The following is a 14725-nucleotide window of genomic DNA, read 5'->3' on the forward strand; positions in this document are numbered from 1 at the left end:
ATATATATTTAGCACTTACAATGTGCCTAGCTAGCACTGTTTTCTAAATGTAAATCCCGATGTGCAGGAGACAAATGAAGCTTAGAGAGACCATTCAATTTACCCCAGGTTATGCAGCAAGTAGGAGGTAGAACCAGAAATTGAAATATGACCTGACATTCAAGTCTATGTCCTGAATAACTACCATCACTCCCTCCCAAAAGCCTCGCCTTCACTTCTCACATTGTAGGGAACTGGCCTGTTGAGCTGTCTCTCCAACCAAGCTGAATGCGTTTGGTGCAGTCCAGGCCACGGAAACAGTGTAGGAGTGAGGTGTGAGCTAAGCTTGCGCTCAGAACTGCATCTCCACCTACTCCTCCCAGATATAAGACCTGTGGTAGATTATTTAACTTCTCTGAGGCTGAAGAAACCATGCACCCTGAGGGAGATGTCGAGAAAGTAAAAGTCAGAGAACATAAGAGAGAAGTTGCCTAGTCTCCTACCATCTTCCTGCTCTTTGATCAAGTTCCTGTGAAGTCTGGCTCAATTTACTAAATTTACAAAACTAGAATTCTGACTTGTATTTCTTTCCTCCTTCTCTCCTTCCCTCACTTCTTGTTTCTTCCCTCTCACCCTCTCTCTTTCCTTTCCTTTTTCTTTTTTTTAAGTTAGTTTGAGTAGAATTTTATTATTTGAAAGTAGAAAAAATATTAACAAAGACTCCTTAACAGGGTTGCTGAAGATTAAATAAGTATGTGAGGCCTTAAAATGGCACTGGATCAGCAACTAAAATTCTTAGAGTAGCATTTTTTTAATTTCTTTTAGTGAAAATATACAAAGGAAAATATAAACCAATTCAATGGTTTCTACATGTATAATTCAGTGACATTGATTACATTCTTCCATTTATCATTCAACTACTCTCATTATCCTTTTTCAAATTATCCCAAAATGCATTTTGTAAAGCCTAATACCACTAAACCAACAAAACAAAACAAAACCTCTATAGGGAAATTGTTCCATCACACATACCTTTGGGAAATACTGTATTACTATATTCCCTTCTAGTGATTCCCTATTATTAATCCTGTTGTAAAATAATACTGTGCATAACTCTGTGTTTCACAAACTTATTTGGCCTCCAAACTCCTTTTCCTCCATAATGCTTTGGTAAGTCCCACTGAACCATGGGAAATACTGCTGTGGAGAGTAGTACGGCTGAAAGTGGCTGACCTAGAAAACCTCTATGGCATCTTGAAGCTCTCAATTCTGAGTCTTTATTATTTTTTTATATTATTCAAAGATTTAGCAGTGAATTTTCATAATTGATATCTTTGCTGCTACTCAGAGCTGTTTTAGCAACAGGATTAATGCCTGTGGTTACAGATTTTTTCCAACTCTTATCATGAGAATCACATATTCTCACTAGGAGAATATTGGGGTTAAAACTTCAGTATGAAAACATTTCTGTTGGCTGGACATATTTTATATTGAAGTCCCCAGAATCACAAACTCTGGAGCTTGCAGACATAAGGAAAGCATACAGTCCCTCATCTCCTCCTTGTTGGTCATCTGAGACCCAGAGAGGGGAGCATTTTGACTAAGGTTGCTTTCTACCTCATCCTCTTCTAGACAGCAGATGATTACATAAATCAATGTATGAGTGGGTGGTATTGACCTCTATATGACCACTGCTGCTCTCATAATTAAACAGAAGTGTTAATATAGATCAAGTGGTTTTTCCACCAGCATTATCACGAAGGGTGCATTCTGTCCAGGGAAGGTGGAAAGCCATTGCTCTTCGTCTGCAGAAAGCCATAAAATCTGCAAATGCTAATAAACCATCACTTTTCCCAATTAAAAGAGGAAGCAAAACTGTCTTTAATTAAGGCTTCATTCATCCCTTGAGCTCTCACTAACTCATACCCAGGGGTACCAGTAAGCCCTGCTGGGCCCAATCACCTGCCATGCTCTTTGAAAGTAGTAAACTAACTCTATGTAAAGTAGGCCTGACTGAGAGTCAGGAAATATGTTCTGATTTGAGCTATGCCACTGACCTGGGAGAAGTTCCATCTCATCTCTGGACCTCTATTTCTTTATCAATAAAGTTATTCTTTTCACACACTCATAGTCATCAAATACTTTTTGAGCATCTCCTGTGCACTGATCCCTGCTGCTAGGCACTGAGGACACAAAGATCATGAAGGTTCAGTCCCTGCCCTCTGGTAGCTTGTGGTCCAGGGCATCTATGCATTGGGATAAGACTTGTTCAATAATTGGGCCTGTAAGAGCTCAGAGAAGGGAGTGGTTGATTTTATTTCAGTGTTTGGGAAATGTTTTTTAGAAAAAGGGATGTGACCTGAGTTTTGAAGATGAGTTTGTGAGATGAAGACAGGATGAGGAGGTTCTGGGCAGAGAGCAGTATGTGTGAATATGTGAAAGTGGGGCCCCATGAACCAGCAGGACATGTCTGGGAGAATTAGGTTTTGTACAGAATGGCTGGAGCAAGAGCTCTAAGAGGAGAAGGTGGGAGGTGAGGCAGGAGGGTGAGAAGTAAGGCAGAACAATAGACACCAGGCGCCAGACCATAAAGAGCCCTAAGTGCCAGGCAGAGGAGTTTGAATATTATTTTGAAATTCATCTCCATAGCTATATAATTTGAGTGGTAGAGTCAGACAGTTCATCATTCACTGGCTGTATGACTTTTGGCAAGTTAGTTGCCTCAACTGTGAAATGGGGGTAATAGCACTGCCTTTCAGAGATGATTCAATGTTCTTTTTGTAGATGATCCACTGGGCAGTAGAATTTTAGGCTGTAACTTTTGGTGCTAAACCATGAGAAAGAGAGTTCAAGACATTAATATATAAGTAAGGTTGGGGCTAGCTGGGATGCCCACACCAAAGAGAAATACTATTTAGATGATGTAGGATGGTACTCTTCTTCATTAATAATATCCAAGAGAAGAAATACAGAAGTAAAATAGTAACCATTAAAACATCATATAATATTCTTCAAAGCACATTCATCTGCACCATATCTTTTGATGCTCACAAATGTCCTGCCATGTAAGCAATTAATCTGTTGATTATGCAAGAGAAATTAAGCCTCAGAGAGAAAAGTGAATCATCAAGTTATACAGGAAGTAGTTGCACAAACTGACACTAGGTGTTCTGATTCTTGGTCCAGTGAGCTGTCCAGAAAACCCTAACAAGTGACCTCAGGTGACAGTGTACCAAATAGCCAAGGCTCACCAGCCACATTCACAAAAGTCAAGCTGAATCTTCCCATCATGAACTCAAGGGTAGTCTCTTCCTCATAGATATACCCCCTATTTCTTCTTTCTTTCATATGACTATCCTATGACTACCAACTTCCAAGCATTCGCCACAGCCCCTCACCTGTAATTTCCCAGGTACACTCCATCAGGGTTGAGCATTGGTGCAATCTTGAAGACCAGGTGTTCCCGTAAGACACGAGCAATCGGGTGCTGGCTCACAAGGAAGTCAATGATCCCTAGGGAAAGAGAAGCATCTATGTTAACCTGAAAGTGTTTTAATAAGGAGGGAATACAATGTTCTCAGCTTGACACACAGTATGAGCTCAATAGATCATATCTTTCAATAGGAGATATTTTACAAATATGTCTCTGTTCCCAAGAGACAGACAGTTCAAGACATAATACTGAAGCCTGTGGGCAGGAGTGAGAAAGCATTTCCTGCTTGAGAGAACATGGAGAGTGTCCAAGAAAAGATGGCATTTGAGCTATGCCTTGGAGGGACCTCCAGGTTTTGACAGGCAGAGATTAAAGAGGAAGGATGATGCTGAATAATACATTCAGAGATGCTCTTTAGTGGATCTATGGCTGGCTAAACTTGGGCATAGGATCTGATGGTCTAAATCCTCATGATGCAGATTGGCACACCAAGAAGTAGAGAAGAGAAGGGGTTTGGCAAAACTCACATGAGGAGAAGGAGATTTATTTAGTATCTCCCAACTCTGTTCCTTTCCCTGCTTTAAGAATCCTCTGTTTCCAGACTCCAGGGCCTCCTGCCCTCCTTGCTTCTCACTGGCACCAACACCACCCTGCATCCCAGTCACCAACATCAGAAAAGTTGAATTCTCCCTGATTCTCCAGCCAGGCAGTCCCCAAGTCCAGCTGATTCCCCCTTCTGTGGACTTAGCAAACCTTCTCCTCAGCTCCCTCCTTCAGTCTCTCTTCTAATCCAGGCCCATTATGCCTGGCCTGCATGGCAGCAACCACTTCTCAATGTGCCCTTGCCACCAGAGCCGAGTCATCTTTCTAACATGCAAAATTGACCATAAGCCTCTCTCCATGATGTCTTTCTGGTGATGGTTGGCATCTCTCTACAGGGCAGAAGGTGAGGGAACAAACAACTCTGAGCCCTTGCTCCTGCCCTCCTCTTCTCCATGCTTCTATTTCTTCATCAGAAACCTGAAAAAAATTGGGCAAAATGGTGCTCTGGAGTTCGATGAAGTGATTGAAATGCCAGAAAGTGATAGGGGAGTGCACAATGCTCCCCAATTGCAGAAAGGGGGACCTTATCTGGCTGAAGAAATTATGAAAGCCTTCAAGCATAAGGAACCTATTGCAGAGGGCCCTGGAAGATAGGTAAGTTTTGACAGACAGACAAAAGGAAGGTAGCAGGGAAACCAAGAACAATCCATGGGCCAGTGGCAAGTACTTAGCTTCTGGAATGAAAAATCTCTCCAGAGCATGTTCTAAAGCTGCCGTGACCAATGAAGTACATCTCAGGCTTTTCAATAGGCCAGGTCTGAGGATCCATCGGCAGCTGAAAGCCAGTTGGACATCCTTTACTTCTCTGCAGACACGGCAGTGGACCAGGTGCCCTAATTTATTTGTTGGTCTACATATTAAAGCTGCAGTTGGCCAGTAAACAGGCAGGGTAATGATGCCAGGCGTCCTCGTTAGGAACTAATAATTGCTTAATCTGTCCACTAATTGACCCCAGTTCCTGGGGCGGCGTTCCATCAAGGAGCCAGCCTGCACTCAGGGCCTGGCTATGCTACCTCAGAGAATGGCTTCTGGAAATGGAGTAGCTCATTGTGATCCATCCTCCTTCACAGATGAGCAGATTAATTGAGCTGCCAATTATGCAGCTAATAAAAGAATGAAAGAAAACAAAGCCAGACCAGAGGCTGCCACTGCCCAGAGCTCCCTCTCCCTGAGTGAGTTTTAGACCCATGTCTTGGCTTGAGGTTAGATATATTTCAACAGGAATCATTGTATTGATTAGGAAATTGGAAGGAGACTTTCTTTGGAGGTGTGGGGGTTGGTGAAGGTAAGCAGAGAAGAGTATGAAAAGAAAGTAACAATAGAGAGGAAATGCCACCTTGGCAATGGGCCAAGGAAACTGAGCATGTGGGCTTGTGTTCAAATCCTGACTAGTTATTAGCTAGTTATTAACCTTCTCTGACAAAATTTTGCATCTTAAGATAGATCTTGAACACTGATGTGTGAGTGGATTAGAGTGCCTGTATTTTAACTGCCTGGCACAGCACCTGAAAACTGTGATACACATTAATATATTCTCTTAGATCATAGATTAAAGGCAATGGGAGTAGTTAAAAATAAGACTGATTATAGAACTAACTGGGAGCTCTGGTAGCATAGTGCCTAAGGCACCTGATTGCTAACCAGAAGGCTGGCGGTTCAAACCCGCCAGCCACTCCTCGGAAGGAAGATGGGGCAATCTACTTCTGTAGTGATACTGCCTTGGAAACCCAAGGAGGGGTTGCTATGAGTCAGGTCCAACTCGATGGCACATAACAACAACATAGAACTAACTATGAGTCCTGGTCTATGAATTTTGCTAATTATGGGATTTGAGGACAAGGATACTGATTTTGAGAAAACAACAACCAACAGTGAGAGAACCTGGGTTCTAGTTTTGGCCCAGTTACTGGGTGACAGTTAGAAAGCCTCTGGGCCTACTTTCATCTTTACAATTAGGGGAAGAATTAAACAATTTCCAAGGAGGTATCCCACTCTTACAATCTGTAACTCCATTTATTTTACTCCTCTCCCCAAGAATAGAAGAATCCCCATCCATCAAAAAAAGATAATAATCTTCCTCTTGCTAGGAGACATGATCAACCACTGAGATCAGTCACTGTCCCTTCAGTAAACAAGTGTGCCAGGTCCTTTTCTCTGAGCTGAATTAGTAAGGAAGGTGGAAGAAAGCATAATGATAGAAAGCCTGGAGGCAAGAGGAGCTGGAGGAGAAGGAAAAGTGGCAGAGGAGTTGAAATTAACACTGGGTGCAGAGGTCATTACCCTGTGTCGACCTTGGTGTGGTCACGATGAAACTTGCCAGGTAAATCACAACTGGATCTTACATTCATTGTTGTTATTTCTCCCAGAGTGTTTGGCTCAGGTCTGGGCACATAGCAGCTACTTAATAAATGCCCATGATGGATTGGTCCTAGGAATTCATTCAACCTTGACAAAGTGTAAGGTTAGTGGAACTAATAATCACTCATCCCACAGATACTCACTGGCGCTGTTTGTGGTCCAGGTCCAGGCCAGACACCAGGCATTCCAAGATGAATAAGATGTTTCTACCTCAGAGGGGCATATGACAAGAAAGCAACTCTTCACTGCACCTACTGGCCAAAGCTCTGCTGGGGAAAGCACAGACAGAGCTCCTGAGCCATGCTGGCAGTAGGGAAGGGGTCTGAGAGGATGAAGATCTTAAAAATGGGTTGTTGTTGTTGTTATGGGCCATCAAGTAGGACCCGACTCATAGCGACCCCTCCTTGGGTTTCTGATGCAGTATCTCCATGGAAGCAGATTGCCCAACCTTCCTTCCGAGGAGTGGCTGGTGGTTCAAACCCACCAGCCTCCTGGTTAGCAGTCAAGTGCCTTAGGCACTACACTACCAGAGCTTGTGTAAGTAAGATGAGAGAGACGCGAGGAGAAAATGTTCCAGGCAAGGTAATACACAAAGTTTGGAGGTGAGAAAGAAGACAGGCTGTTAGGCAAAGCTCTTTTATTTCAGAGAGCATAACACTGTGGCTAAAACCCTGATACTGAACCTAGACTATTTGGGTTTGACTCCTTGCTCTGCCATTCTCGAACAGTGTGATCTGAACAGCTCAGTTCCTCAGTTCTCAGTTTCCTCATCAGTTAAAAGGAAGAGAAAAATAAAAATTACCTTATTATTGGTTATTACCTTATTATTGGTTATTGCCAGGATTTAAATGAGCTAATGTAAGTGTCTGGCACATATTAAGTGAGGACATGCATTTTAATCATGGCTTTTATTTGGTTTGGTAGTAGGGGGGCAGATGGGAGGAGTGTTGAGAGATGAGCTGGAGAGTAAACAGGGATTTGCTAAAGGTGAACAGGGCCAAAATTAAGACTACAAGGGCCACTGGAAAGTTTTTGGAAAGTTTTAAGCCAGGAAAATGTAGGATTAGATGTGGGCTTTGGGGAGTTCCCCTTGGGGTAGCATGGAAGCAGCTTGGAGAAAGTAATAATGAAGAGTGGGGTGTTCTGAAGAGGGTGTGGGGGCAGGTGTGGAGAAAGCCAACAAATGCAAAGAGGCTTGCAGCCAGAAACCAGGGTCCAACATGGTGTGACCTACATGGACTCCTCAGTGACCAAGGTCCAGAGAGTCATAGGGATGTAGTGGGGGACAAGAGAAACTGTGTGGATAGGCAGTGACACAACCCTCAAGAGCATCACGACTCTCCACTGAAATCACTACAACCCTAAAGAAACACAAATGAAACCCCATGCCATTGAGTCAATTCTGATTCATAGTGACCCTATACAACAGAGTGGAACTGCCCCATAGGGTTTACAAAGGTGTAAATCTTTACAGAAGCATATTGCCTCATTTTTTTTCTTTCAGAGTGGCTGGTGGATTTGGATAGCTAACCTTTTGGTTAGTAGCTGAATACCTTAACCTCTGTGCCACCAGAGCTCCACCCTAAGGAAAGTGGACTGCAAAATGACTGAGATTCAGTGCACTGAGTTCAGTTATACAACAATAAGGAAAGTTACATTTTCTGCACCCTTGAATTTTTGGGACTGAGGCAACACCTGCTATTTAGGTCTGCCTTGTTGGTCATTATATTCCCAGTGCTTACCTCAGTGCCTACACAAGGAATGTAGATATGTGTGAAATAAGTGATTAAAGATGGGCTGCTGATGGGCACTGCACATGCATTAGTTGACTTGTATTATTAGCTGACATATAATTCTACTGACTTCATTTTACAGACAGAGAAACAAAGTGAGGGTGATTATGTACTTGTCTCACAACATACGAAGAGCCTAGGTGGGATTCAAACCCAGTCCTGCTGTCCTCAGAGCTGTATTTTTTCCATTAAGTTAAGAGAAGAACCAGGAGTCTTTTTGCATGTGATTTGTAGAATGACTTACACAATTATAAACCAGCACAGTTTTTTCTCTGGAGAATCCTGTAAAAGGGTTATTGTTTTTGTTCTCTGGTAAGAGCCAGCATGCTATAGTGGGATAAGCCTAGACTTTTTTTTTTTTTTTTGACTTTGAGGTAAGACAGTCCAGGGTTTCTACTGTACCCAGAGTGCAGTTCATATGAAAATAGCCACTCTAGGCCCTTCCCTGACTCACCAGCTACTTTCAAGGGATTGGCTCCTGTCTGCTCTCAGTTGAGCCCAAGGGTCCCAAATTATGGAATCACAGGGAGTCTGTTCTTGAAGAGCGTGAAGTTCACAGAGTCCAAATCCTTACCCTAATCCCACCCCAAACTGCTCATTTCATAAATGAAGAGATGAAGGCCTAGGAAAATGAAAGGTGCCCCAACCAGCCTTTAGTGGGTCTAGTGTTACACTTGTAATATGAGGCTGTTTGGGCTAAAGAGAGAGAAAGGGAGAAAAAGGTGAAGAATGGAAGTAGAAGGAAAGCAGGGAAGGTGAGGGAGGGATGCAAAGGTCACTACTTTACTATTAGGTTGGGCTTGTTCCTGGTGACTGGTGGTATTAGGGTTGTGAGTACATGGTGCATGTGTGTATGTGTGCATGCATGCACATGCATGTGTTCTTTTCCTTCCTGCACAGAATAACTGAAACTCCTGAGGAAAGGCTGGGCTCTTATCTACAGAGTGTGATCTCTAGTGGGCCCTTTGGCATGTAGCTGCAAAGCTCAGTGCAGCAGCAGCAGGTGGGGAAGCAGGCCACCTAGATTCCAGTCCCCACTCCGCTACCAACTTGTCAGATGATGTTCCACGGCTCCCTTGACTTTTCTGAAAGGTAGGTAGGGTTAAGAACTGCGGAGTGACTTTGTGGGATTTCCAAGGAAGAGCAAAGGAGAAGAGGAGAGAGTGGACACTGTTAGAAACCTACATCTGTCTGGTGCTTCACCCAACACTGATATATGTTGTCTCATTTAATTCCTATAGCATTTCCTTGAGAAAGATATTGTTGCCTCCATTTTGCAGATAAGGAAACACAGGCTGTGAGAGTTGAGGACTTGCCAGCTTGGGTGGAAAGTTTAGGGCTCAAATTCATCTGTCCATCTCCAAAGGCTCAGTTATTCCCACTGTCCCATGCCACCCTCCAGAGGGTGGTGTGCCTTGCCCACAGCAGCATTCTATAAGTGTTGGTTTAATCAATTCACCAAATTCAATGAAGAATCTGAAGAGCATAGAGTGCTCTGCAGATGGATATTTTCAACGTAAGATGTCCTAACAACTCCAGGAAGCTTTAATGACATGACCAGTGGTCAGAGACCCAGGTTCCAATCCTGGTCAAGCACCTAAACTGCAATATAATCTTACCACACTATAAATACTCTCTCAGGAAGGTGGCAAGGAAGAGTGAGTAGCACATATATTATTGGAGTCATACACCTGGGCTTCGGTTCACAGTAAAGATTAAAGAGACAGGTATAAAAATTAAAAAAAAAAAAAAAAGATTTTATAAAAATTAAAAAATATATATTAAAAAAGATTAAAGGAGACAGGTATAAAATGTCTCACAGAGGACCACAATAGCCACTGTAGGACCCTCCCTGACTCTGGCACCAGACACTTTCAAAGGATTGGCTCCTGTCTGCTCTCAGTTGAGCTAAAGGTCTCAAATATGCAAAGTGCTGAAATAGCCCTGGTTCCTCCTCTAATAAATAATAACAATCACAATACTTACTTAATGCTTACTACAGTGGTCTAAATGTTTTATAGATATTAACTCATTTATCTTTACAACATGATGAGGTAAGATTTCTATTATTATTTCCATTTCAAGACAAAGAAACTGAGGCACAGAGAGGTTCTTTAACTTTCCCAAGGTCACACTTAATTAGTGAAGAGCTGGGATCCAACTCCAGGCAGTCTAGCTCCAGAGACTGCTCTCATACACTCTGCTGTAGGGAAACATGAGAGTTCCTTTGATTTCTCACAATGTAGCTGGAGAACAGAGACCATGAGTGGGGATTTGGGCAGCAGAGGGCTGACCGAGGCCGACCACCAAGCAGAGCAATGAGGAAATCAAGGCCCTGCAAATCCCTACTACCCCCCTCCAGAGTGCTGCGATGACAGAACTCCACTCTACTCCCAGCAGCAGGTGCATCAGCAGCTTGGTGGCAAGAACTGTGGTCCCAGCCAGATGGGGACAGCCAGGCCCCCCACGTCTGCTCTTTGCTCTAGGTCAGTAAGCTAGTTAATAGGGAAGAGTTAACAGAACTGAAGGTATCTCAGCCATCCTCCTTCCAGGCCTCAAACCCACCTGCCATCCCTGAAACAAGGTCTGCTGGGGAGGGGAACCAGGCTGAGGGCTATGACTGTGGTACTGTGATCTGGGCCTGTCACCAGATGGCTGAGGGGCCCTTTGGCAGACTGTGTCTCAGTCCTCTTTATTGGTAAAAGGGGGTAATGATGCTTATCTTAAGTTGCCTAGAGGAAGGATGAATTGTATATCTCAAGGGACAGTTATAGAAGCAGGGAATGTGTTGGGGAGATACATTACAGGGCCACATCTGCCATGAATTAGCTGGTTTACCTTAGGTAACCCACTTAATCTCCCTGAACCTCAACATCCTCATCTGTAAAATCAGGTAACCTCACACTGATTGTTGGGCGTGGTCAATGCTGTGCATTGCTCCAAGCACAAAGTTGCCCTTCTGATATTTTCCATCTCTGAGTGGGGCAAGGCAGCATGTAAAGGCTTGGGAGTTAGCTCCCTGGGTATTCACTAGCTGTGTAACCCTGTGTAACCATCAGGCTCATCTTTTTGAATCTCACTTTTCTGGTGGTACAGTGCCTAAGGCATTTGACTGCTAACCAGAAGTTTGGTGGTTCAAACCCACCAGCCACTTCACGGAAGGAAGATGGGGCAATCCACTTCTGTAAAGATTTACCTCCTCGGAAGCCCAGTGAGGGTCACTATGAGTCCGAATCGACTCACTGGCAGTGAGTTTGGTTTTTTCAGCATCCTAGAACCAATTTGGTCTTAGGAGATGGCCTCAGGGCCTCGGGCAGTCAGCTGCCACACCCAAGGCTGGTGGTTCAAACCCGCTGGCCACTCCCCGCCAGGTAGCCGGCTGTCTCTTGGGAGCTCTGGTAGCATAGTGGCTAAGGCACTTGACTACTAACCAGAAGGCTGGTGGTTCAAACCCACCAGCCACTCCTCGGAAGGAAGATGGGGCAATCTACTTCCATAGTGATACTGCTGTGGAAACCCAAGGAGGGGTCGCTATGAGTTGGGTCTGACTTGACAGCACATAACAACAACAACAGAACCAATTTAGGACTGGGTTGTCACAACAGCCCCATTTTACAGATGGGGAAAATGATGCTTGAAGATCTAGCTTTAGGCCTCAAATTTCTCATAGTTTAAAGAGGAATAAATAAATATAAATCAGGTATATAGCAAATAAAAGCAATAAAGCAGACTACCAGGCACTCTGATGGCCCTCTTTATACCTACAACGCAAGCACAAAGCATGGGACTGGAGGAACTGGGGCAGAGGAGGTCCATAGGAAATGGCACTTGAAATGAATGTTGGGAGATAAGAGGCATTTTCCAGGAGGCAAGGAGTACGGGCAGAGTCTTGCAGGTGCAAAGGCCTGGTGGTGAGAAGGAAGTCTACCCATTCCGGATTTGAGCTGTGTGGAGATGGGGTATATGAGGCTGAGCAAGAGAACCCGGAGAAAGCCAAGGAGCTTGAAATTTCTCTTAAGAAGGGAGTGGGCAGGCATTGGAAGGCTCTGACAAGGAGTAAATAGTTATTACTCCCATGGTTTAACCTTCAGCCAAACAATAGACAGGACTGTGAAGTTAACAATTATACCAGGGAGGTACTCTCCTTAGAACAATCAACCATGGGAGATCAGAAGGGCAATATTTGCATAGGGAGAAAGCTCAGAAGGTAGAAATGCATAAGAAAGGACACTGGCAAAAGATAACCACAGGGAGGAAATGAGAAGAGAGCTGTTGCATCGTGGGGATTGCAATCAATGTCACAAAACAAGTTTAAGTCCTAAGTTTACATCCATGAACTGTTGAATGGAAAATGAATCTGCTCTGTAAACTTTCACTCAAATCACAATAAAAAGTTTAAAAAAAAAAAAAAAACTCTATGGGACAACAATGAGTGTATCACAGCGTCATCAGAGAGAGCCCATGGGGTCCACTCAGCTTTTCTATGTCTCACTCTTGGTCTATAGAATGAGATGGTGACCTCACCATCTCTGTCTCCTACCCACAGAGGACATGGGAACAGGGTTTGGGCTCTCAGAGATGGAAATATTGATGGTAAGGCTACTGTCTTGCAAATAAAGAAAAGATGGCTGGGAGTTATTCACATCTAATCAGCTGGGGGACAGTTCTGCTGCCAAGTTTAGTAACTGACAGATGGCTGCAAGAAAAGGGATTGGTAAAACTAGGTGGGGTTTGGTACAGTTTATTGCAAGGACAATATTGGGGAAGGAAATGGCTAGAAGTGAGAATGCCAAGGAGTTGGGACACCCTAGCCATACCTTTTACAAACTGCTTGATTTTGTGCAAGTCATTTCCTCTCCCTGAAACTCAATCTCTCATCTGACAAAAAAGGAGGGAGGCAATTGTGCCTAATTACAACATTGTAAGACTCTGGATGGCAGTGAGTTTTTTTTTTTGTTGTTTGTTTTGTTTTGTTTTTTTGGTTATTTGCATAGTGCTTTACAGTTTGCAAAGCAGATTACCTGCTTCATTGCTCAGTTCCCATGGAGAAGGAGGCAACATCTGTCCAGTGTCTGCTGTGTGCACTGGATGTTTTATTGACATTCCTCTCATGCCATCTTCAAAACCTTTCTAGACAGGTATTGTTCTCCTAAGTTTATATTTGAGGAAATGAAGCCACAAAGCCAGGAGGTGGCAGATAATATTTGAATCCAGGATTGTCTGATTCCAAATTGCCTGATACTTCCACATGCTGCCTCCCTCAAGTCATTTAATCTCTATAGCCATTTTTCATATTCCTTTGACCTCATGGTCATTTTGAGACTAAAACGAGATAAATTACAGTTGAGTCTTGAAAACATGGGTTTGAACTGCATGGGTTCACTGCATGGAATTTTTTTTCAATAAATATATTGGAAATTGTTTTGGAGATTTGTGACAATTTGAAAAATTCACAGATGAACCATATAGCCTAGAAATATAAAAAATAGGATATATTCCTATAGGATATATACCTGCAGTATATTGACAGAGAACTTCCAGAAATGCAAGCTGGATTCAGAAGGGGATGTGGAGCAAGGGATATCCTAGTTGATGTGAGATGATGAAATGTAAGTTCTCTTTTTACTCTTTTGGAGAAGTCCTTTGATGCACATAAGAATTTAATTTGTAGAAGTTCTCAGTCATCTAGTTTATCTTCTGCCATTTGTGCATCATAGGTTATGCTTGATAATCTATTTATGACATAAATCAGGACCTCTAAGTTTGTCCCTATTATTCCTTTGATGTACTTTATAGCTTTAGGTTTCACATTTAAGTCTTTGACCTATCTGGAGTTAGTTTTTGCATATGGTGTGAAATGTGGATCATGTTTCATTTTTCTGCAAATGGATAGTCAGTCTTGACAAAACCAGTTGTGAAGGAGACTATCTTTTCCCCATTGAATAGATTAATGCCCTTCACCAAAGATCAGCTGACTGTAAGTCTAAGTGAGTTCTCAATTCTGCTTTGCTGGTCTATGTGTCTGTCATTGTACCAATACCAGGCTGTTTTGACAACTGTGGTTGTGTAGTAGGTTTTGATATCCAGGAGTGTGAGACTTCCTACTTTGTTCTTCTTCAATAGTGTATAGCTTATTCGAGGTCTCTTTCCTTTCCATATAAAATTAGTGATTTGTTTTTCCATGTCTTTAAAGAATGTTGATGGGATCTGGATTGGGATTGCATTGAATGTATAGATTGCTTTGGGTAGAACTGACATTTTCATAATGTTCAATCTTCCTATCCACGAGTATTATATATTCTTCCACTTACGTAGATCTCTTATAGTTTCTTGAAGCAGTGTTTCATAGTTTTCTTTGTATAGGTCTTTTATGTTCCTGGTAGGATTTATTCCTAAGTATTTTATGTTCTTGATAGCTATTGTAAATGGTATTGACTTCCAGAGAACTCTTTGCTGGTATAGAGGAATCTAACTGAATTTTGTATGCTGATCTTTTATCCTGCCACTATGCTAAATCTCTATTAGTTCCAGTAGCTTTTTTTTTTTTTTTTTTTTTTTT

The 14725-nt window shown here is 42.8% G+C and overlaps 1 protein-coding gene across 1 annotated transcript in view; it reads right to left on the minus strand.

Annotated features, from left to right (window-relative positions):
* Nucleotides 1-14725, minus strand: part of AGBL4 (AGBL carboxypeptidase 4) — a gene marked incomplete at its 5' end in the record, with an annotated part of 1767058 nt that overhangs the window by 223625 nt on the left and 1528708 nt on the right. The window contains one exon of the mRNA XM_042781774.1: nucleotides 3378-3492. Coding sequence (XP_042637708.1) covers nucleotides 3378-3492 — 115 coding nt within the window. The remainder of the gene's footprint in view (nucleotides 1-3377; nucleotides 3493-14725) is intronic.

The sequence above is a fragment of the Orycteropus afer genome, unplaced genomic scaffold (genome assembly GCF_000298275.1).
Source record: "Orycteropus afer afer isolate SDZICR_OR568_19922 unplaced genomic scaffold, OryAfe1.0 scaffold00169, whole genome shotgun sequence".
Lineage (NCBI taxonomy): Eukaryota > Metazoa > Chordata > Mammalia > Tubulidentata > Orycteropodidae > Orycteropus > Orycteropus afer.